Source organism: Cyprinodon tularosa, unplaced genomic scaffold, assembly GCF_016077235.1.
Source record: "Cyprinodon tularosa strain WSP-4 unplaced genomic scaffold, ASM1607723v1 ctg342, whole genome shotgun sequence".
Classification (NCBI taxonomy): Eukaryota; Metazoa; Chordata; class Actinopteri; order Cyprinodontiformes; family Cyprinodontidae; genus Cyprinodon; species Cyprinodon tularosa.
In genome coordinates, this window is record NW_024039055.1 from 1,211,447 (window position 1) to 1,234,214 (window position 22,768).

A 22,768-nucleotide genomic window follows, 5' to 3' on the forward strand; every position below is an offset into this window, starting at 1 on the left:
TCTGGATACTTTACAGCTTTAGATTTGAGTTGAAGTCTTTGCTGCCTCTGAAGGACACTATGCTTTGATGCAAAATGTTAGATTATCACTCTTCAGGAACTTTCATTCTCAACATTCTCAGCATTCCTCAGCTCCCCTTTGTTCATAATGCTTCATTTATATCATATTTATATATTTTAGCCACAAAGATGAAAACAAAAGGGTTGTGTGCTACAAGCTGTGACTGAGCAGAAAATGAAAAGTTGCTAAAAAGAAAAAGAAAAGTACAAGATTTAAACTAATGCTTCTAGCTTCAGGTTAACTTACATCTTTAATAATTCTTCTGATCTGAAACTGATCAAGTAAGAGTCGGGACTGTATCCGTTAAATCAATCCATCCATCCAGCTATTATCTGACATGCTTGTCCCAATTGGAGTAGCGAGGGGTGCTGGTGCCTATCTCCAGCTGTGTACGGGGAAGAGGCAGGGTACACTCTGGACAGGTCGCCAGATTCGTTAAATCTTTGTTGTCAATTAAAGAATACATTCAAATCATTGTTTTGGAAAATGAAGGAATGTGACAGTATCTTTCCACTTGTTCAGCATCAGCTGAATACTTCTTCATAAATAGAAACTGGTTGCAACTTTTTCAGCTGCTATTTGAAAGCCATGAAAAAATACTGCAAGATTAAAAACCCTGGAACACTATAGAATCTGATCTTAAACGCATTTGGCACAGCTATGCTTTAAAAATTCAATGTATTTGTTTTTTTATTTTTATCTTTGACTCACTCACCTTTTGCCATACATTCCCTGAGACGTTTTCCATGATTCGGCAGAGTTACTGTTCAGCTGTCATCACAGTGATGTTTTGGTCCCTTGTGGCGTCTCACTCCTCCACTGTCCACTTCACAGAGGGATTTAATGCAACTCTTAATGAGGTCTCTCTAGAGTTAAAGGGCTTAGTTTGTTACAATTGTCCATCCATCTTATGACCCAGAGAACCAGCAGCTCAGCTCCGTCCATCTGCTGCAGACTCTGTTTGTTGTATGCATGTGGGGCCAGCAGTGAGTGTGTATCAAAGCTCTTATTGTTGCTTTGAACAGGGGACAAAGACACAAGCATGCATTTCTCAGAACACAAAATAAAAAAAAAAACATACACAAAGGGACTCAGACACCTTGCTCCCAGAGGAATGCCCAATCTGAAGGATCTGAGGTCTTATCTACAGAAATAAATCTGGAATCTGGAGGGGAATTATTTATGAGACAGTCCAAGAAGCTATTTTTCTCTGGGAAGGGGGAGAGGGGCTGCAGCTCTGGTTTCAGCGTACCTGCTGTGGTTGCATGCTGTGCAGCATAACTGCAGCGTCACTGCCAGTGTGATTCAGCAGAGAGATACTAGGTCAGGACAGTGTGGGATTACCAGGTGTGACGTCGCCCTCATCTGGTAACACTGACGTTTTAATCTCCAGCAGATTAACCAGTGTTTTTTTTTTATTATTCTCATTATTTTCCCCCACTTATCTGTTATTTGGTAGGCTAGATTTTAATTCAATCTTATGGTAACAGTGTGGATTAGTAGCCAGATTACAGTATTATCAAATAAATAAGAAAGCATGTTAACACAAGTACATATAATGCCCATCTTCTTTAGTTTTAGATAGAATTAAAAAAAATGTGAACTTTCATTGTTCTGTGAGTTTTTATTTTTAATTATTAATCTGTATTAGAAACAAAGACAAACAGCCTGAAGTCACAGGGACTGAGAATCAGCCAAGAAAGACTGAACAGAGTGTTTGTTGTTCTTATTGTTGAGAAATTTGGTCAGCAGGATTCCATCCCTCCTCCTGGTCTTCATCAATACTGCTGACATTCTGCTGACTAACCCCCCCACTCATTCAAAAACGCACAGTCACATCATCAGGACTTCAATGGACAATGAGTTGCACGGGTTTAATCGGGCATTATCTTCAAGAGTAGGATGAGTTGCTATAATCTGTCAGTTTTAAACATATCAAACGTTTTTAAAACAGTGAGAAAAAAAAAAGGTTATTCAAAGGCACTGCACGCTATATAGATTCCCAATCTGTTTAAATATAATAGCAATTTAATATTTATTCCAGACAATAATATATAAAACTGAATTTTAAACCAAATCTTTAGCTTCTAAACCTATATAACACATTTTCAATATCCAGATTCCACATAAAAACAAATCAAATCACAAAAAGGGAAATACATACACTAACAAATAGGGAATCACAACTCCCTCTTGGAATTCAGATTTTACACCAGTGCAGCATTTCTTTGTTAATACACTGACTGAGTGGCATAGAGTGGATGTCATTGAAGCTGTTTGCAGCTTGTTCTTACAGGGATCGCTAACCTTAGAAAGCATGAGAATCTATTTATGTACCAACCCTGTCTAAAAGCCACAACTCAAAGCCTCATATCAGGAAGACTAGAGAGTCTAATCAGTGCACAGCTAACAGAGGCATGTGGCAGTGCAGCTGTGGCTTTGACACATTTCCCACAGCATTCTAATGATAACCGAGTGGGGAGCTGTGCTTTGAGGAACAAAGGAGCAAAATAGGGGTAAAAGACAAAAGTTTATTCTCAGGTTAAAAGTTTACATCTACAGGAAAATAAATAGTACCCTGCAAAGGCATGATCCTTTCTAAATTTTTTGAAACTTTTAATGTTTGTTTATTTTTATTTTTTTGTTATTGTTTTTTTTTTAGCGCTTGGTGGGTTTTGTCCAAAAAACAAAATAAATGTAGTGGGAGAAAAATAATTCACAGTTCACAGTTTAAAAAAAATGAATTAACTAAAACGTTGGGTTTGCTTCTGCATTTAGTCCTCTTTAATCTGACAACCTTAATAGAATGCAGTTTGGTAAACTGCCATCATATGTAACCTGGTTAAATGTAGTCCTGCTGTGTCAGATTGATCTCAGTGTGCATACAGCTACACTCTGAAGGCTTCGGATGCATGTTAGAAAACATCAGAAACTGAAAAAAGCAACATAGAAATCAGGGGATATATATATATGTATACATATATATATATATATATATATATATATATATATATATATATATATACATATATATATATATATATATATATATATATATATATATATATATATATATATATATATATGTATACATATATATATATACATATATATATATACATATATATATATATATATATATAAACTCAACTATGCTAAATGAAACCCCAAATATAACCTTTTGGACTACATGGAAATCCCTTTATAGTGTAAAAAAAACGTACCCTAAAAGTCACATTTAAGACCTAAGCCATTTGGTAAAACATGGTGGTAAAGGGATCATAGTATAGGGATGCATTTATTAAGCAGAGGCAGGGGAACTGGGCAAAGTAAATGAAAAAATGGATGGAGCTACAAGGTGAAGAATTATCTGAATGTCAAACTCTAGTATTTGGGGACCTCTAACCTGGAGATTTTGGATATCTCCCTTGTCCCACACCTGAAATCAAATGGCTTTATTACCTCCTCAGTTGAAATCAAATTCTAGAGTTATGCAAAGGATCTAATTATTTAATCAAAGTGTGATGAAGCAGAGACATGTGTGCAAAAGTCAGGACACCCTAGGACTGGATTTTAACACCCCTGTGCTAGAGGCTGCAAAAGACTTCAGACTGGAGCTCAGTTTCACCTTCAAGCAAGACAACAACCCTGAACGTAGCACACCAGCCAGTCCTGAAATGGGAGAGTAAAGAGCATGGTTGGAGGAGTGGCAGTCTAGCGCTTAGGGCATAGAGCTTGGAATCCTGAGGTTCTGAATTCAAGCCCCACTCCCACAGACTTCCACTCTAGATCTCTGAACAAAGACCCTTAACCACTGATTGCTCCCTGGGCGCCACACGATGGCAGCCCACTGCTCCCCAAGGGGATGGGTGAAATGCAGCAGTAAATTTTTCCTATAAAGTTCAATTATTATTATTATTACAAGGGCCTAAACAAAGTCCACCTCTAAACCCATTCTAACATATTTGGTAAATTTGAAAACAGATGTTACATACTCTCCAATAATTCAGTTTTTCTGCAAAGCCTGTAGAGACATACAACAGGCTTATAGATGGGCTAAAATAATAATTTTCCCTTGTGAAATGAAAATAAATAAAAAAAACAACAATGTGCAATTGTCTTTCTATTTGATTTTAATACACTGATCACATTTTGGTCACATTTTGCTTATTGTGGCTGTAATGGGGAAAAAAGGTAAAAAAAAAAAAAAAATATGTAAATTTAGGAAGCTCTGCGTGTGTTTATTGCAAAGACCTCTTGTTTAAACCATAAAAAGATCAACTTTTTGGGGAGGAAACAAGACCAGTTAGAATCTGAACAGCAACACATGACCTTCCAATAGTTCCAGAAAGAGCAAATATTAATCTAGCCTTGACCTGGACAAGCTGATCAGAATAGAAACTGCTATATGAAAATAAGGCCCCATAATATCCTCAAAGTTACAGTTGCAGTTAAATGTAAAAACACTCTAACACAGCTAGATCTTTTAAAAATGATTTATCATAGGAAGTTATTTTCCACTTGCAGGTCTTCCATATTCTGTGTTGATTCAAAGTAAATGACAGCCTTACATTTTCTAAGTGTTTATATGTTGTTTATACTTTGGACCACAGCTGCAATGAGGGCAGCACCTTTCCCACTGCCTTCCTCTGACGGCAGGAACGTCACATCGCACTGAGGAGCCATAACTCTTACTGTTTCTTTCACGACCTGAGAGAAACTACAAGCAGCAGGAGAAACAAAAAAGAAAGCATTGAGGAGGCAGTTTGGAGACTCTTTTTAAACATGACTCATGCAGCAGCAGTGATAGAGTAACTCACTGTGGATGCAGTTTGTACAGAGCACCGTCTACCCCCACAGTGATGCTCAGACGCTCCAGTCTGCGGTCTTCTCTGATCTTATCCACCACTGCTGCCATTCCTGCACCACACAGCTGAGCTGCACGGCGTGACACCGCTCCACACACCTGCACAACAACGAGAACCCTTATCCTTATTGCAAAAGTGACCAGCTGTGCCAGATGATACGATAGCTACACAGAAGTCATTACTTAACATCAAGATAAGGTTGCACAATTATTTAGAAAAGCTTTGAAAAGTTCAAACTTTTAACCTCTGTGGGCTATTTTTGTAGGTTTAAACTAGAAAAGAGGCCTGCATTCGACTGGGTTTGAACTCCGACCCACAATAAAGGCCACTACAGGATGGCCTCAGGGGGCCCATCTAGTCAAAGCAAATTCCTAACCACACAGAGGGCATCAACATGCAGAGGATATGACCTTGATGGCTGTTGAGGTTTCATCAGAGTGATTTTAAACACTTGGTAAAGATTTACTTTTATAAGAAGAGGTTTCAAGTAACAAAGCACAAATACTTTGTTACTGTACTTAAGCACACTTTTTAGATATCTATACTTTACTTAATTACTTATTTTTCTTCCTACTTCTGACTGCTACTCATTACATTTTCACACAATTATCTGTACTTTCTATTGGATGAGTCATATAACGCAAACACTCATTGGTTAGTTAAAGGCAATCATCAGAAGCAAGCAGGTGTTCTTCAAACTGCAAACGTGAATTGTCTATGCCATGCTACAATGTTGGATTCAGAAAAAGATGTCAAAATGTCTGAAAGGTCGGACACAGGCGAGAGCGTATCGGGAGATGGAGACCAATAAGACCTCCCTCATCCTTGGCCCTAACTCAAAGAATTTTTCGAAATAGTCAAAAAATTTAGCTTTCAATTCATATAGTGGCATCTAGCTGTTTTTTAAGGGTTTCTTTGTACTTTTATACTTTAAGTAGTTGTTGGAGCTCATACTTTTTCACTTTTACTTGAGTAAAGAGGTCAAGTTGATACTTCAACTTTTACCAGAGTGTTTTTAAACTGCAGTATCTATACTTCTACTCAAGTAACAAATGTGTGTACTTTTGACACCACTGTTTCTAAGTAATCTCAATTTGATCATTTACAAATTCCAAAAGCTTTAAAAATAGTTATAGTTTGTTTTACTTTAAATAGATTGTATTGATTGTGGCAGAGTCCAGAGGAGAATACTGTGTTGATTTAAGAGTATTTGTTCGAAATCACCAGAAAAAAATTTGTATGAAAATGATGCTCAGCATTTGGGTAATTCTTATGAGCAGAGACATAATGTTTTATTTATTCATAGCAGGATTTTCTGATGCCTTTAAGATCAGAACAGAAACAGTTTTGTAAAAATTAGAAACTTTAATGAAAGTCTGAATGTTACTCTAACATTAGGATATGTATTGTCATTTAAAAGAGATAGTGTAATTCAAGTAATACAAAATACACAAAAGATTGGTGTAAATACTTATTTTTTACATTTCTTTGGGGGGGGTAAAATTATATAAAAGAACTTTTCTTTGCCAGAGATAAATTATTCCTGCTCAAAATTACTAAAATCACGAAAATGCATCTCTCATGACTTTTATCATTACTCTGCATTTTAAAAGGCGTCTGCCTTGTTTAATGCTTAGGCTTTTCCTTGGTGCTCTACTCACTCTTTTAATTTGAGAACCAACACCTGGGTAGGATCAGAGCCTGGTAAGGGGTTTAAAAAGGTCTCAATTAAATGTCACTGCAGAATGGTCCCACAGTGAAGAATATTCAAGACCAATGCCAACATGCCCATGAAAGCTGAAAAGCTTCTTCATGTAAACCCTGGGGTGTGCTGTCCAGGGTGGGGCTATTGCTCAGGACAGACCACCCGTCTATCACAGTACAACACACAGACCCACAGGATAAACACACACACACACACACACACACACACACACACACACACACACACACACACACACACACCTGACCTGGGGTTCATTTAAAGTGACCCTCTGACATAACAAGTAGGTTTTGGGCTATAGGGAGAGAGCTGCAGTGCCCAGGTAAAACCACAATCTTGAAAACGTAAAATGTGATGCAGAGAGCGTCCTCAGCTGGAATTTGAACCCAGTAACTTATTTCTGCAAGGATATATAGTGGAAATACCTTTGAAAACACTTCCAAAAATTTCCCTTCCAGTTTGAAATATGATAAACAAATAATAAAATCTTTCCTTTAAGTCCCTGGAAACCTGGAAAGATTGATCCTTCTTAAGTTTTAATCAGATCAGATAATAGCATTTTAAATGCCCCTTCCTGGAAAAAAAATAATAAAATGCATATGAAGTTAAATTAGCCTAGTCCTTAATAGTTAGGGAATTCGGAATTGTTTTGAAAGATGAGGCATGAAAATCAATTAGATTTTCCCCTTTAGTGAGCTTCGTCCATCTTTCCTTTTTTAAATTTTTCTTTTTGTTCTTCTCTGGCTTCAGTTTGGAACGTTTCAATACATGTGAGCATCTTCAAGGGGAATTTTTCAGGGGTAAAGAAAATAACATTAGAGCCAATTTTTTTCCACCAAGACCTTTTTGTAGTTTCACTACTATGAAAAGCTGGGTGGTGTGAAGTAAAGGGATGCATAGGCATAAAGAGTCGTAAAATAAGAAATCCCGTCAGTCTATTCCAGACCCTAATCTGGTCTTAAGGCGCCAGTGAAATAATCAAATATGACCCCAGGTTTAAAAAAAACAAAACAAAACAAAAAAAAATACCAGAGATTCCATGGAGTCATATTTAGTTAAATAAACAGCAATAAAATAAAATAAAATAGAAAGATAAGGACAGAGACAACAAAAGAACTAAAGTAAAATCCAAGTATTTGAGGGGATGTATTATAATAGTCCCAAAGCTAGGCTATGTTGCTCTAAGCCTATCTATCAAACTCTTGTTTTTAAAGGGGAGTTGAAATACTTGCCAAAATAAAATAAAAAAAGAAGGAGGAAATTTTTAAGGAAGTGTGTGAGGAGAGCAAAAGGATTCCACTTGGTGGGGGCTTTAATGGAAAAGTCCTAAACCCTATATGTAACCCACTGGGACTTGAAAATAATCCACAAAGCTCTGCCTGCATATCTTTCCATCAGGGGGGGATCAGTTTGTTGCTTCATTCAAACAACAGGAAGAAAAGTTTCCATCAGACAGCTGTTTCAGTGACGAGAAAAGAAAAACAAAACAACAAATCGCTCCCTAAAATAAGGAAATGCTATCATGAACAGTTTATTACATCATTATATATGTAATTTCAATTACATTGATCTTAAATGAGTGTATAAATACAAATTATAAAACTAGATTGTTGCTGCCACCTTCTGGTCATCCTAACTGTAGGCCCAAACTCATCCACTATTTCCCCATTGTGGGACAGTAAAGGGATATTCTATTCTATTCTATTCTATTCTATTCTATTCTATTCTATTCTATTCTATTCTATTCTATTCCGTCTCTGTTTCTTGTTAAACCTTTATTGGAGCTAAGAGGGAAAAGGTGTAAACGTTGGATGTTCTCTTTTTGATTGTTGACAATTTCAATCATTTTGCACCACATTTAAAGTTCAATTTAACCAAACAACAATAGGAAGACATTCTATTTACCAACGGTCAAAGTGTGTTTTCTCAGCATTATGACAAACTACTAATGGGAATGTCAGAGTCTCTAAAGATACTTATAGTCTTTTATAAATAAAAAAAAAATGTCATTGAGTAAAGGTCTGTGACCTTCTACAGCCATTAAACATGGCTTTGACTCGTTGCATTTTAGCTTCCTACCTCTTTGACAATAATGCTGTCGCCACTTGTGCCACGCAGCCCCAGCCGCTGCAGTATAGATCTGACCTGCAGCAGAGCCAAGCGATCACTTGGCAAAGGAAACACAGAGCAGCAAATGTTTAATTTAACACAAGTGAAGCTAGGAAAAAGGGAATGTATCTGGAATATTCGTAAACAGATTTTTCTACCTCTCTATTTGTGAAAGATATTTTGTTTCAAATATCCCAGGGGTTTTTAATGGTTCGGTGACATGTCCTTTGAACAGTAGTCCTCGTCTGGTGAGATCCAGTAAAACCTGTCTGACAATTTCACCCAGGTACATCCCACCGGTCATCTTTTCAAACCTAAACATGAAGCAAAGGGAAATGACTTGTTTCTGTTGCTTAAAGGAGTACAGTAAAGATTGGGGGATATTTGATCACCTTTGCTTTCCCGGGTTTACTGAGTGTATATCCACCTCTGCGTCATAAGGATTGATGATGTCATCCAGACAGTGGTCGTCACCCAGACCGCCCCACTCTGTGTTTATGCACATTTTGGATTCGTCAGCCTCCACATTTGACTTCTCTGGCTTCATCGCATGGTTCTGCAGAGTGGAAGCAAAAGCACCAATATGATCACTTTAGCTCTGACATTTACTTAAATCTGCTTCTTTACCTCTTCCTGCTCTTTGTCTTTCTTTGCGGTGCCATGGCCCTGTTTCAGCTTTTCAATGTTCTTCACTTCCTCCATGTAGCAGAGGTTTGATCCTGTTCCTGAAACCATAGAGCATCATCGACTTGAACCAAAGTTTACTTCTTCTCAATAGAAACACGTTATAATATTTCTTTTGGATACTGCCTCTTAAATTGTCTAGGTTGAATTCAGAGCTAAGATTTCCCACTCATGCCTGTCTATAAACCTTCATGCTTTCATGATCACAGTCTCAAAGACTGATAAAAATGGTCTCTGTAGAGACTCCAGAGCTGCTATCCACCTCCAAGATAGTGTGACATACCTGCAATCATTCCAATTTCACACTGAGGATCCTCATAGGCGCAGCTCATCATAGTCCCAACCGTGTCATTTACTAATGCAACAATGTCCAGGTCAAACTCCTGGAGACACAAACAGGAATCATCATAAACTGAATTAGGTTTGCTTTGCAAACATATTCATGCCCTTGAAAGTATATTTTAGCCCTTTAACACCCTGGTCAACTAAACAGGACATCATTTTCACAGGAAAATGCAGGCTGGGGTTGGACAAAGACATTAAAGGGTTAAAATACTGTCACATTTCTAAAACTTTTTTTTTTTTCATTTTGGCATTGGCATTTTTATGATTTTAAAAGGTCTAAAATAAAAATAAGGTTTAGAAAGAGGGAGAAAGATATGCAGCAGTGGATAACTATTTTATTCTGATGTCATGATAGATGGACATAAAGTAGAAGTAATTGTAATAAAGGTTTTCAAATATTTTCACCAACAAAGAAAAGAAGAGAGTAGTTTGAATTTATATTTGGTCCCCTTTTATTCAATGCCCCTGAAGAAAATCCAGAACAACCAAAAGACCCCTTATGTGTTATGTAACCTCAGCATAAATACAGCTTTTATGTAGATATCTCTACATCTCTATCATCTAAATTTTAAATAAAATTAAGTAGGGGCTCAAAAGTAAAAAGAAAATTCTTTAGAAAACTGCCCATCATTTGAAAATAGATCCTGCTAAAAAGACAGGCTGCTTCTGTCCAAACAGAACATGTCTATTTGTGGGGGAAAACAATTTTCATCCTCAATATGAAACATGGAGATGGCTGTATCATGCTGTGGTGATGCTTTTTCCTACAACAAAAGCAGGCTTGATGGGGTAATTGGTGGAGTTACTACATTAGAATCAGGGGATAAATCTGTTAAAAGATGCGAAAGTCTTCAGAGAAGTGAAGACCGTCGCCTCCCACTAAGACAAAACCAACCCCAGAGATGCAGTCAGAGCTGCAATGAGTGATTTTGATCAAACCATAACCCAGTTCAGGTCCAACACAAAATCCAAATGAATATTATAACAAAGCGTTTGCTTAGTTATAATATTCATTTGGTACTCAGAGATTCACTTCCATACAGAAACCCCACATTCATATCTTCAGGTAACACAGAGTACATGTCAGACTTAATAATATTACTTTAGCAATAGTTTAAAGGTGTTGCTTTATTGTATGTCTTGTACCATGTCTTTCCGTTGTGCTGTTCTTTTTTCATCTCGTTACAGGTGATGAAGCAGACTGAAAATGTTTTGTCATTATCTCCTTTCTATCTCTTCTTTCTTTCATATTTTCTCTTTTTTTTCTTTTTTCCTTTTCTTCTTCTGTTTTTCTGCTCTATTTATATTGCAGTGTCCATATAAACTGTAAAACTCCCTGCGTAATTATAATAAAGCAAATTTATATGCATGAAACAAGTGGAGCTATATGGCAATTGCCATACTGCTCCACTTGTGAAAGTAAAATCTGTTGGGCTCTTTTTGGCGTCAAGACAATTATTCTTATTGCCACATTGCCAGACAGGACACTGTAAAAAAAAATAAATAAAAATAACTAAGCGTTTGAAAATTATGGTTTTAAACTATGCAACATTTTTCAGTTAATTAATGTGTTCCATAACGTTATGGATGACTAAATGAGTCATTTCAGGTTGAACAAAGGTATTCTCGGCCGCCCTGGTGGTCTGTGGGGGAAATACCGCACTTGCAATTGCAGGAGCACCGACCCGCACCCACAGGCTCAGAAGTCTCGTGAGAGTCAGTCTTGCTTTACGGCGAGAACTGCTACACCCCCCAGTTAAAAGCATGCTCGTTGCTAGCACAGTGGCAATCTTTGTGCAGTTATGCTACGTTCACGCAGCAAAAGCAGCAAAATCGCGTCTGCTGCTTCCTTTTTGCTGCTTGTACCAGTTAGTTCTGACGCGCGGCTGAAGCAGCTTTGCTGCTCTGGCTGCAAAAGTGTGTCTGAGGCGCGTTGGGCGGAGCTTCACTATCCTTTCTCTGCCTTGCAGCTATATTTGCTGTGATCAGTGGGAATAAAGTAGTTTTAATATGTGTTTAAGTGAGAAAATACACCTGAAAACGTAATCAGTGCCGTCAGTTCATTCAGATTATCATCCTGCCTTCAATATGTTTTCTGTCGGAGCCGCTCAGACCCCAACATACCAGCGGGGCGCCAACAGTATGGATCCCTTCATCAGCAGTGGTTCACCACGGCAGCTGGTAGGTGTTTTTCATCTAAATAATCCAAACTGCATATTCTGCCGGCAGATTTCTGCATTTTAAGTTAATTTAGGCGTCAATAAACTGTTTAAGAGGAGTGATCATCAGCGCTGTGTCTCTCTCCCTGCGTTAAACGCACCCGACGCACTGCTTCAGCTGCTCAGACGCGCTGCGCCTGGTGCTCAAAACGCGCCGCGGGACCTTTTGCTGCGCCTTGAAGCGCGTCAACCATTGACTTTGCATGTAAACTCGCTGCTTCTGTCGCGCCAGCTACGTCCAGTGTGGACGCAGCGTTAGTCATTCGCTGCTAAGCTCAAAACAACCGCGCCTGGCTTGACGGAGAAACCAGGAGAACAGCTGTGCATATTTACGACAGTGCACTTTTACTTTCGCCCTCTGGAGGGAGCCTCACTGGAAAATCAACACCGGTTGCATAGTGTACCTTTAAGACAATATCTGTCAAACCAGTTTGAGGTTTCTGGAAATAACAACGGGAAGACACATGTTGCTCTCTATGTGCAGGTAGATCTATATCCTGAGAAAGAAATCATTAAATGTAGCAAAATTCAGTTGATCAAAGTTATTGTTAGTAACAAAAAATCTGAAAACATATGAAAAAGTTCCACACATATTTTTTGACAGGATGTATACACACTGATATATGCACACAGGAATTATATAAATGGGTATACACACAAACACCACAGGACATTTCAAAGGGCTTCATTCTATTATTGAATATAAAAAAGACGGAAAATCTATGCTTTCCCCTTTTGTGTTAAACCTTAAATTTTTTCCTAGAGGTTTTAGCATCTAGACTCACGTTTCGTCTCTTGATGGCATCTCTGAGCATGAAAACAACATCCTGTCCTACGCAGTCTGTGGCCTTGAAGCCTTTAGTCCAGCTTACCAGGGTGCCCTAAATAAAAAAAAATAATCAATGCAAGCATTTGATTCAGGCAAATTTAAATAGGCAAAATAATCCTGGATTCTTTTATTTTAGAAAAGGCTAAAAACCTACTTTATTAATACCAGACTGCTCACAAGGGAAAGAGAAGGTGAAGCCAGCAGGCAGACATGCCTTCTTCAGCCCCATGTAGTCCAGGAAGTCACAGACACACTGAGCCAAGTGGTCAAACAACTGAAGCCAACCAGAAAAAGACATTTCAGATATCACTGAACGTAGATAGATATTTTTCTCTGCTGTAACTGCTGTAACTTATTTGGACAAACTGATATTTATAGCTGATTCTTCTGTCTTATGATTTTGTTTGAAGTATTTGAATATAATGGTATGAAGGCTGTCTCACCTCTTCTCCAGTTCCTTGCATTATCTCCAGCGGAATGGTATAAATCTTATGGTAAAGTTGGGATTTATGTCTTTTGAATCTCACAAGCATAGCTCTGAAGTTTGTCCCTCCAAGATCCAAAGCAAGGTAATTTCCATTTTCTGAAGCACAAAATGTATTTCATTATGAACCGACTATTTTACAGCAGAAGTGGAGTCAGGTTTCAGCTGAGGGGAAGATGATGGAGGGAACAACAACTTTAAAACAGGTGAGGTAAAGTTTGCTTTCATACCTGTGCCGTCTGGTGTGTGGTATACAAAGGAGGGAAGCATTTTTACTGTGCAGCCTTTACCCCTGAGCCCAGCCTCCAGCCCTTCTCTCATCCTAGATTTTACCAGCTGCAGCTGCTGCTGGTTTAGTCTGAAGAGAGACAGCGCCTCATCCACCTTTGGTAATAGAGTTAAAGCTTGTCATATCTCAACAATACAAAGGAGGAGCATTTTTAGTTCACCTGTAAAGACAAATGTTCATGCTTTTAGAGGACATTCTCACCCTTCTTCTCTGTGATGTCAGACGCTGAGCTACTGCTGCCACCAGGGCGGCACCTTTGCTGCTACCACTCTCTGAGAGAGCAAACCTGACCTGACAATCGGGAAGCAGCCGCCGCACAACTTTATGAAGGCGTTTAGGATACCTGAAAAAGTATAGAGGTTTTTGTAAGAAAAGCAGCAATTCTGAGGTGGTAAAAATATGACTGATGATTTAACACTGCAAAATCTGGAAGTTGTTCACAGCTTTTAAGTTTAGTATGAATTTGACAGACCAACTCATGAGGTGCTAAGCCCAGAGGGACATACAACAAAATTCCTGCAGGAAAAGCTGCTTCTACCAAATAGTGGCCCAGAGAGCTCCTTAACAAAACATATTTTGCAGGTTTGTTTTATATATAAATATATATATAAAAAAATTAAAAGTTGGAGGAGAATTCTGCATAAAATTCAAATTAAATGCAACAGATGGAGTAAAATAATAAAATGCTAAAGATGTACAAATGCTTTTGCAAGACTCAATCTCCTGCAAATCAAAATTATATTAAAAAACAAAAACAAAACAAAAACAATTAAAGGGTCATGATAAAGGACTCAACAATCATTTCCATCCATCCATCCATCCATCCATCCATCCATCCATCCATCCATCCATCCATCCACTTCCCCTTTATCGGGATGGGGTCGCGGAGGCAGCAGTCTAAATCATTTTAAATCTTAAATGTTAAATGTAAAAATGATAGGTTTTGGAATTTATTATTAAAAGTAATTATAAAATGGAAACAAAATGCATGTAACAGTAAATATGTGAGGCACAATGAATAAATATAAGCAATCCTCATTAATTGTCTGTAGATTTGATTTGACTCTTGTTTCTCTTTTGGATAAACAAACGCTTATTTTTTCAAAGTTGAATCATTATACTCTAAAAAATATTGTTTTTTTTTTGTTGTTGTTTTTTAATATTTAGTTTTCATTGCCAATTTATTTGCAGTTATAAACTGATCTACTCCATAAATGTTGATAATGAGGTCTCTGCGAAGACTTACTGTGGGTGCGTTTTGTATAGAGTACCATCAACGCCTACTGTGATTTTCAATCCTCTCAAATTCCGGTTCTGCCTGATCCGAGTTAAGATGGCTGCCAGCCCGGCAGCCACCAGATTGGAGGACCTGAAGGAGACGATGGTGCTGACGTGCTGAACAGCGATGCAGTCGTCAGGTGAAGGACTCAAATGAAGGCGAGTCAAAATGTCCTTGGTGTTTTTCAGACCATTTCTGTTCCTAAAGAAAAAAAAAAGATACATAAAAGATTGGAGTTCTTAAAGTTGTCAGATGCTCTGAAGAGGAGACATGATGTCTGCATACTCCTCCATCGCTGCTACATCTGCAGTGGTTATATTCCCTTTGGTCCTCAGGGCATCGGACACACGCCCATCAAACAGCAGTCCCAGTTTAGCCATCTTTAAAACAACCAGCCTCACCAGCTCTCCCAAATACATCCCACTGACCATCTTCTCAAATCTATAAAACATTAGAAATATCATTTTAGAACAGAGGTCAAAAGGGTCAAAAGGTGTTAAACATTCTATGAAGCATCAGAGACAAAAACAAAACGGTTTCACTGACGTTTGTTGTCCAGGGTTGAGGGAGGCTGCATCAACATCTCTGTCAAACTCTGTAATGAAATCATCCAAAGCCCCATCATCTCCAAACCCCCCCCACTCAGTGTTCACACACATCCGGCCCTCATCTCCTTCCACCAGGTCGATGTGACGCAGCTCTTCCATGTAGCAGACATTGGTACCAGTTCCTACGCACACAAACACACACATTTGATCTACATCCTGAGCCTTGGATGGCTTTGTACTCCTTTAATCTCACTATAAGTGCAGCTGCTCTATGAGGATGCACTTCTATAGCAGCGACAAAGAACCTGATGAGAGTAGATGGGAAGATGGATGGAGCTCAACACATTGAAATCACAGAGGAAAACCTGTAAGTGGTCCCAAAAGACTTAACACTGGGCAAAGACTCTAAATATAAACCCATACAACAGAGGTGCTTATCCCAAAGCAAACACAGATTGAGTTAAAATAAAAATAAATTGAACTTTATTGATCTCACAATGGAGAAATCAACTCTCTGCATTCAACCCGTCTCCTTTGGGGAGCAGAGGGCTGCCACTGTGCAGCACCTTTGGGAGCAATCAGTGGTTAAGGACCTTGCTCAGGGAACCAGGGTAGCAGTCTGTGGGAGTGGGTTTCAAACTCACATCCTCTGGATTCAAAGCCCTATGCCCTAATCACTAGGTCACCACTCCCCAGTTATTTTTGCAACATAAAACAGCCAAAGCCGTCTATTTTAATCTAAGTCTATTTTCTCCCAATTTGGAAAATGTTATGTTATGATATATAAAAGTATAATATAAAGTATATTATATAGATATTATATAAAGTATAAACTTCCCTTTATCCCTCTATCCAAGCAGGTTTAGTTCCTACTGTATGCTCCACTTATCTGGAACAGACTTCCACAAGACTTTAAAAGTCAAAGTTAAAAACCCATTTGTTTAGAGCTATACTTGACTTTTGAGGTTAAACTGTTAACTGTTAAGTTTTATTAGTTCATATTTGTAGTCCAACTGCATTATTTACTTTATTACCTGCTTTTATCATGTTTTTATTTCCACCCCCTTTTATTCTGCTTTCCTGTTCCATTCATGTAAAGCCCTCAGTACTGAATTGTGCTATAAATAAACTTGCCTTACAGATATCTATTTTGCCAACAACATTAAAAAAAGCACTGCACTTTGTCCTTTGAATTACAAACAGAAAATATACAAGGATAGCCACAAAAAACCACTAGAGGGAGTTGTTTTATTAAATTTGTCTTATAGCTGAAGCAATATTTTCACATCTGTATTAAAGCATATTATTTAAGGCTGTGCTGTGAAGCAGGAGGAAGTCAATTTGCTGCATCAACTCTCCACAAAATAGACATACTCTAATAGGACAAACAAAACAGGAAAACAAAACAGCCAGGATCTATAACAAAAAACTAGCAATAAAATAAAAAAATTATATCAAACCAGTGAAAAATATAACCTTTATCTTCCCTCAGATTTAAGGTTGGTGTGTTTGGTGATAACAGCTTACTTGATCATATTTGATCAGCCTAAATTTAGACAAAAAAGTATTGCATGACTTGTAATAAAACAATAGAAAAGTGCAGCGAATAAGTGGATTATATTTGAACACAGTTAAAAGGCGCTGTTTGATCAGAAGGGGACCAATGAAAATATTCTCACCAATGATGAGTCCTACTTCACAACACTGGTCATCAAATCCACAGGTCATCATGGTCGCCACGGTGTCATTAACCATCGCCAGGACCTCTACGTCCATATCCTGCAGGGTTTAGGAGGTAAAGATACCTCATGGAAAAGGTCTGCATATGCCTATAATGGTTAAGCATGCAAAGAATAGGCTACGTGGTTAATTTCATGGGAATTTATTTTACTCAAGTGGTCAAGTTGTGCCATAAAACTTCTGCTTGATATTTTGTTGTTTGGATACATTTTGAGTTTTCATCTGCTGTATGCCACATCATTGAAGTAGGTTTATAAAATATCTCTTTATGTAAAAGTAATCTAGTTCCGTTTCAGATTTGGAAAAAATAATTGAAATAGATCTGCTCTTTGATTCTGTTGTAGTTCATTATGATAGGGGATATGACTATATTAAAGAAACCTACTAAAAGATAAAGTAAATATTGCTAGATATTGTCTCTGAGGGCCTTTTTGGACATTCAGCATCAAGCCCAACAGCTGGTGGAGGACATTTGTGTCATACCCCAGTTCTGCCAATAGCCTCTTTAAGCGCCTGGACCACATCTTTCCCCTGAAGGCCCCGAACTCTGTAATTCTTTCCCCAGCTGACGGATAATCCCTGCAGAGCAAATAGAATAAGTTAGAAGGGGAAAAAAGAAATAAATGAGGATGAAAACTAGAGGAGTAAATTACACAGCTGGACAAAAAAAATCAAATGTTGGGATGAAGGATGTCCTACCTGATCCAAACTAGGGTGCTCACAGGGGAAAGAGAAGGTAAAGGCTAACAGATGTTTATTTGATGGACTGATATTCTTTTCATGCAGAAAATCCTTCAGAGATTCTGAGACATGGTCGAATAACTACAAATGAAAAATAAAACAAAGAAGATAGAATTGGAATATAAAGAAAAAAGGCCTCACCTTCTGCTCTGTTTGCAACCAAATCTGTGGGTTTTTTTGTTTTTACCTCAGCAGCTTTCCCGGCATGCAGCTCATTTGGTATCGGATAAGTCTTCTCCTCCATCTCTACTCCTCCCTTTTTTATTCCTACATCCTCTCTGACTTTAACTCTAAGAACCTTAAAGTTGGAGCCTCCAAGATCTAGAGCCAGAAACTCTCCTTTCTCTGCAGAGAAACAAAACATGTCAGTCACCTGCTGCTGTTTTTTGTTTTGGTTTTTCCCCCACAGTTCAGTGGTTTATACATGTAAATTAAACTAAGATGTACAACCTGATCCATCAGGAGTGGAGCGAACTTGTGTCGGTAGCATTTTCACTGCTGCAGCTGCAGTACTTTCTGCTGAAAGGCCTTTCTTCATTTCAGCCAGAAAACGTTTTGAGATGTCACTTAACCGATCGTCATGGAGACGCATCGCATGCAGGAACCTGTCCACCTTTGAAGGTAAAAGCAGAGGGGAGAAAATCAGCTAAGTAAAAAGAAACTATGCTGAACTGATTCTTTTTTTTTTTCAATAAGACTGGAGAAAAAAAGTGGAAAAACAGCAAATTACAATTAAAATAAAGACGAAAAATATTTTTTTTGTTCATTTAAAGCATATTTTCAACCTTCATGGCATAAGTATTATATTAAGCCTCTCTTAACAGATATTTATTAGATTTATGTCCAATATCTTACATAATAGAGATGCAGGGAAATAATTATCCAATAGATAATAATTGCACCATAAAATACATTACATCAGACCACATTAAACCTGCATCTTAACTATACAAGGGGATCTATAGCTTCAAAATATTTCTAACTCTTGAATATATTCACATTTTGTCATATTACAACCACAAATCTTAAATGCCATTTTCTTTTTTAAATTAAAATTAGAGAATAAATGCGTTGTAAATGTGGTAATGTGGCCTTTTTGTTAAGTTGTTGCATGTTTTCTAATTTTGGATTTTCTTTATTTTTGAACTTGTTTGCTTGTTTTCAATTTTGTGTGTTGCGTGTTTTTTTGGATTTTGTTTGGAGGCCACATTGCCACACACACCTGGACACGCCCACAACGGCACAGGTGTTCCCAATCAACTAAGCAGCGTGCCGACTGGGACGCTGATTTAAAAAAGGGCAGCTGCTTGGTTGGAGGGACAGACACCGGACATGGGAAGGTTTGGTTGGGGAAGGCCGATCTTGGAGGGAGCCGGACGGAGCGAGTGAGAGGGAAGCAGCGGGAGAGCCTTGGGGACTGACGGCAGGAGGCCCGCCGGAGCGAGGTGGAGAGACGCGCACCGGAGAGAGAGACGCGCACCGGAGAGAGAGACGCGCACCGGAGAGAGAGACGCGCACCGGAGAGAGAGACGCGCGCCGGAGAGGGAGACGCGCGCCGGAGAGAGAGACGCGCACCGGAGAGAGAGACGCGCACCGGACAGAGAGACGCGCACCGGAGAGGAGCGCGCCGGAGAGACGCGCACCGGAGCGAGCGAGGTGCAGGGACGCGCACCGGAGCAAGGTGCAAGGACGCACGCCGGAGAGACGCTCACCGGAGCGGGGTGCAGAGAGGCCCGTCATGGAGCGAGGCGCAGAGGCACGCTGGCGAGAGGCGCGTGTTGGAGGAGACCTCGCAGGCCAGCTACGCTGGAGAGGCCCACACGCGCAGCGTGCCGAAACGAGGACCCAGCGCTGGGGTGGACGGTGCCCTCCATTATACCCGCCAAGTGCGCGTCTTTTAACAGACTTCCCCATTGACTCTGCTGCTCTCCACCATCTGGATTTTTATCTTTCTTTTTAATCTTTTCTCTTTTATCTATCTTTTTTTTTATCTTTTTCCTTTTAACGTATTTTATTGAACACTTTTAGCGAGCTCGTCTTTTTACGTAAATTATTGAACTTTTAATCTATTAAACTTTTTAAGGCCCTGCTCACAATCGCCGCAGTCTGTTTGGTTTTTATGTTTTTTTTAAAGATGATCGCACCTCTCGGGTGCCACATAAATGTGATTCAGCCTCATTTACTCTAATACTAATGAGGAAAATAGACATTGATTTAGTATTTAAAAAAATCCTCCTGTTTGTGATTTGATATCAGTATAAATGCAACTGTCGTGTAACATTATTTAACCTCCTGACTATCAGTAATTCATATCTGTCCTCTGTAGAGGACATTAATAAACCTGAATATCTTATTTTGCTATCTGCAGAACATATTTATGACTTTTCAATGATACCGGACATAAAGGGGTGGAGCTTTGGAGCATTTCTCTTTCTCATTCAGGAAAATGACATCTGTCAGTAGAATAGACTTTTATCTGAGACACTGCCTTCATGGTGAGCTTATCAAACCACTTCTTCTGATAACTTAAGCAAACTGCACCACCCCTGCAGTCCAGATTTGTCTCCTCAGTCTGCTCTGACCCTTCCAATAAAGAGAATCCATGCTGATTCCTGTTCAGTTCATTGTTCAAATCAAATTTATAAATCACATTTAAAACAACAGATTGTTACTAAAGTTTTATACAACAAAAGGTAAAGACTGCAGTTTCATTTAATGTGTTACATGTGATCTAAAGACATCATAAGAGAACTAGACATAAAACAAGTTGGAAAATATTTTGTTTTTAATAGATACCTAAAAAATGAAAGTGAAGAAGCCTTTCCAATATTGAAAGAGAGAATTTTCCAGGACTCAGCTGAGACTGAAAAAGTCTGATCTCCTCTAACTGTTAGACTAGATTTTAGGACCCAAGCAGCTAATCAGATGATCCAAGTGCCTGAGAAGAAAGGCAATGCTGAACTAGGTCATAGAGGTATAAAGGTGCAAGGTCCTGTGGCATTTTATAGGTCAGCAAGATAACTTTAAGATAAGACAGGATTAAACCAGTGAAATGTGTAAAATTACAGTCATGAGATGAGCTTCAGAATTATGGACAAGCTGAGGACAAGAAAATGACACCTGGCCAACTACAACTTAAAATTTAATGCAGTATTAAGGTCAGGTTTAAAAAAAAATGAAAATAATTCAAGCTCAGGTATGGTTAGCACTGACTGAAATCTAGCATATCGTGTGTTAGATTGGCCCAGTCAAAGTTTAGACCTAAATCTAGAATCTATAGCTTGAAAAGAGATGTTTAAAATAACCCTCCATGCAAGCTGACAGAGCTAGAACTATTCTGCAGAGAATGGGAGAAATGTACTTGCAGCCTGAATGACAACAAATCGACCTACAGTGTAACCTCTGCATGCATAAGGGAGCTACACAATGTTTTATTCATTTTATATATGCAGTAAAACCAGATTTTTTTGTTCAGTATTAAAATAAACCATAAAGTAGACATCCATGTTGCTCTATCACATAAAAATGATAAAACACATTATATATTTTGGTTCCTAAGTGACAAAATGTTGAAGCGGTATTAATACCCTATTTTGATATTTAGATCACTGCAGATACGTATTTATAGACTTATTATTCTCGAACTATGACATAGTCTGACTTTTAGTTTCAAGAACTTGTGATCTTGAGTTTAAAAGCCATAACCAACCAATTTCTTTTTGCTCCCTTTAGATTTAATGGTGTGAATATAATGCATATTCTCTTGCTAATGTAATTAGTATTTTAATGTTTTAATCTAATCTTAATCAGAGAAGAAATGGTTAATCAAATAATATGTGGTTGTAAAAGTAGTCAGGATGCTTTATTATAATAAACAGAGAAAATATTGAGCCACCGGTTGCTGCAGTGGCTCATTTAATAGTCATTAACAAGAAATAATCAAAGAATGAATTAAAGTAAACCTAGAGCTTTATTATTTTTGCTAAGTAAACAGAAAAAATGGCAAAATAAGATACAATTCAGAGCAAAATGTAGACATAGGCTCTTAACATCTAAATATCAGGATATGTTTCACTGAGTATCTTAGTATCCAGTATTTTCTAATGTCCTATCGCTGCTTGACTTTCAATGTATGCATCATTACAGGGAGTGTCAGAACTTTGTCCCTGTGGGACAGAGGTGTACAGCAGCTTTGAGAGAAATGTGTTAATGATTGCTAAGGACCACAATAACTGATTATTACTGTTACGTTTAATTTCAGTTTGCTGGTATGCATTTAACCTAGATTTAATGAAAATGTAAGGAAATATATTTGAATTTCAAGAATTATTTATAGGATACATGTTTGGGATTTATTCTCAAAGTCAAAATAAGAGAATCTCCTCTTAAGGTGTGAACTACAAGGAAAGGAAGACTTGATAGACCTGGAATAAATTGATTTCAACAGCTTAAGCAACGCCTATGATTAAGATTTACCTCTTTGTAATAATTCAAATAACTCTTACCTTCTTAGTAGGATCCTCCTGAAGTTTGGAGAAGAAAAATGAAACTAGATGAACAGCTAACATCTTTAAACAGGCAGAACACAAAATGGATTTTTGTCTCAAGTGTGCAGCTATCAGTGCGCTAAGAATGAAAAAAACAGACTGAAATAATAGTTAAAAAACTGTCCAATAAACGTTGTTGCTGCACATCCTCTGAGCGGCGATCAACCTCTGCACCAACTCAATGATTAACAAGCCAACCACCTCTTCATCATGGCTACCTGTGCACTTACCATCACACGTGGCCCGCCACCGCCTTCCTTTATGGACTATGGATTCTTTGCTACCATTAGATGCCATTTTAGA

The 22,768-nt window shown here is 38.2% G+C and overlaps 1 protein-coding gene across 1 annotated transcript; it reads right to left on the bottom strand.

Annotated features, from left to right (window-relative positions):
* Positions 1–3,224: 3,224 nt before the first annotated feature.
* Positions 3,225–22,653, bottom strand: LOC119789607 (hexokinase HKDC1-like). Its single transcript, XM_038294578.1, has 21 exons — positions 22,424–22,653; positions 18,369–18,531; positions 18,106–18,263; positions 17,877–17,999; positions 17,661–17,756; positions 17,117–17,216; positions 15,436–15,619; positions 15,175–15,330; positions 14,857–15,090; positions 13,812–13,953; positions 13,552–13,705; positions 13,281–13,420; positions 12,992–13,111; positions 12,794–12,889; positions 9,728–9,827; positions 9,388–9,485; positions 9,153–9,316; positions 8,919–9,074; positions 8,731–8,818; positions 4,881–5,026; positions 3,225–4,780 (listed from the first exon to the last, which is right to left on the bottom strand). The coding sequence occupies exons 1-21, from the start codon at positions 22,484–22,486 to the stop codon at positions 4,645–4,647; spliced, it is 2,817 nt and encodes a 938-aa protein (XP_038150506.1). The 5' UTR covers positions 22,487–22,653; the 3' UTR covers positions 3,225–4,644.
* Between the last annotated feature and the right edge of the window lie 115 nt (positions 22,654–22,768).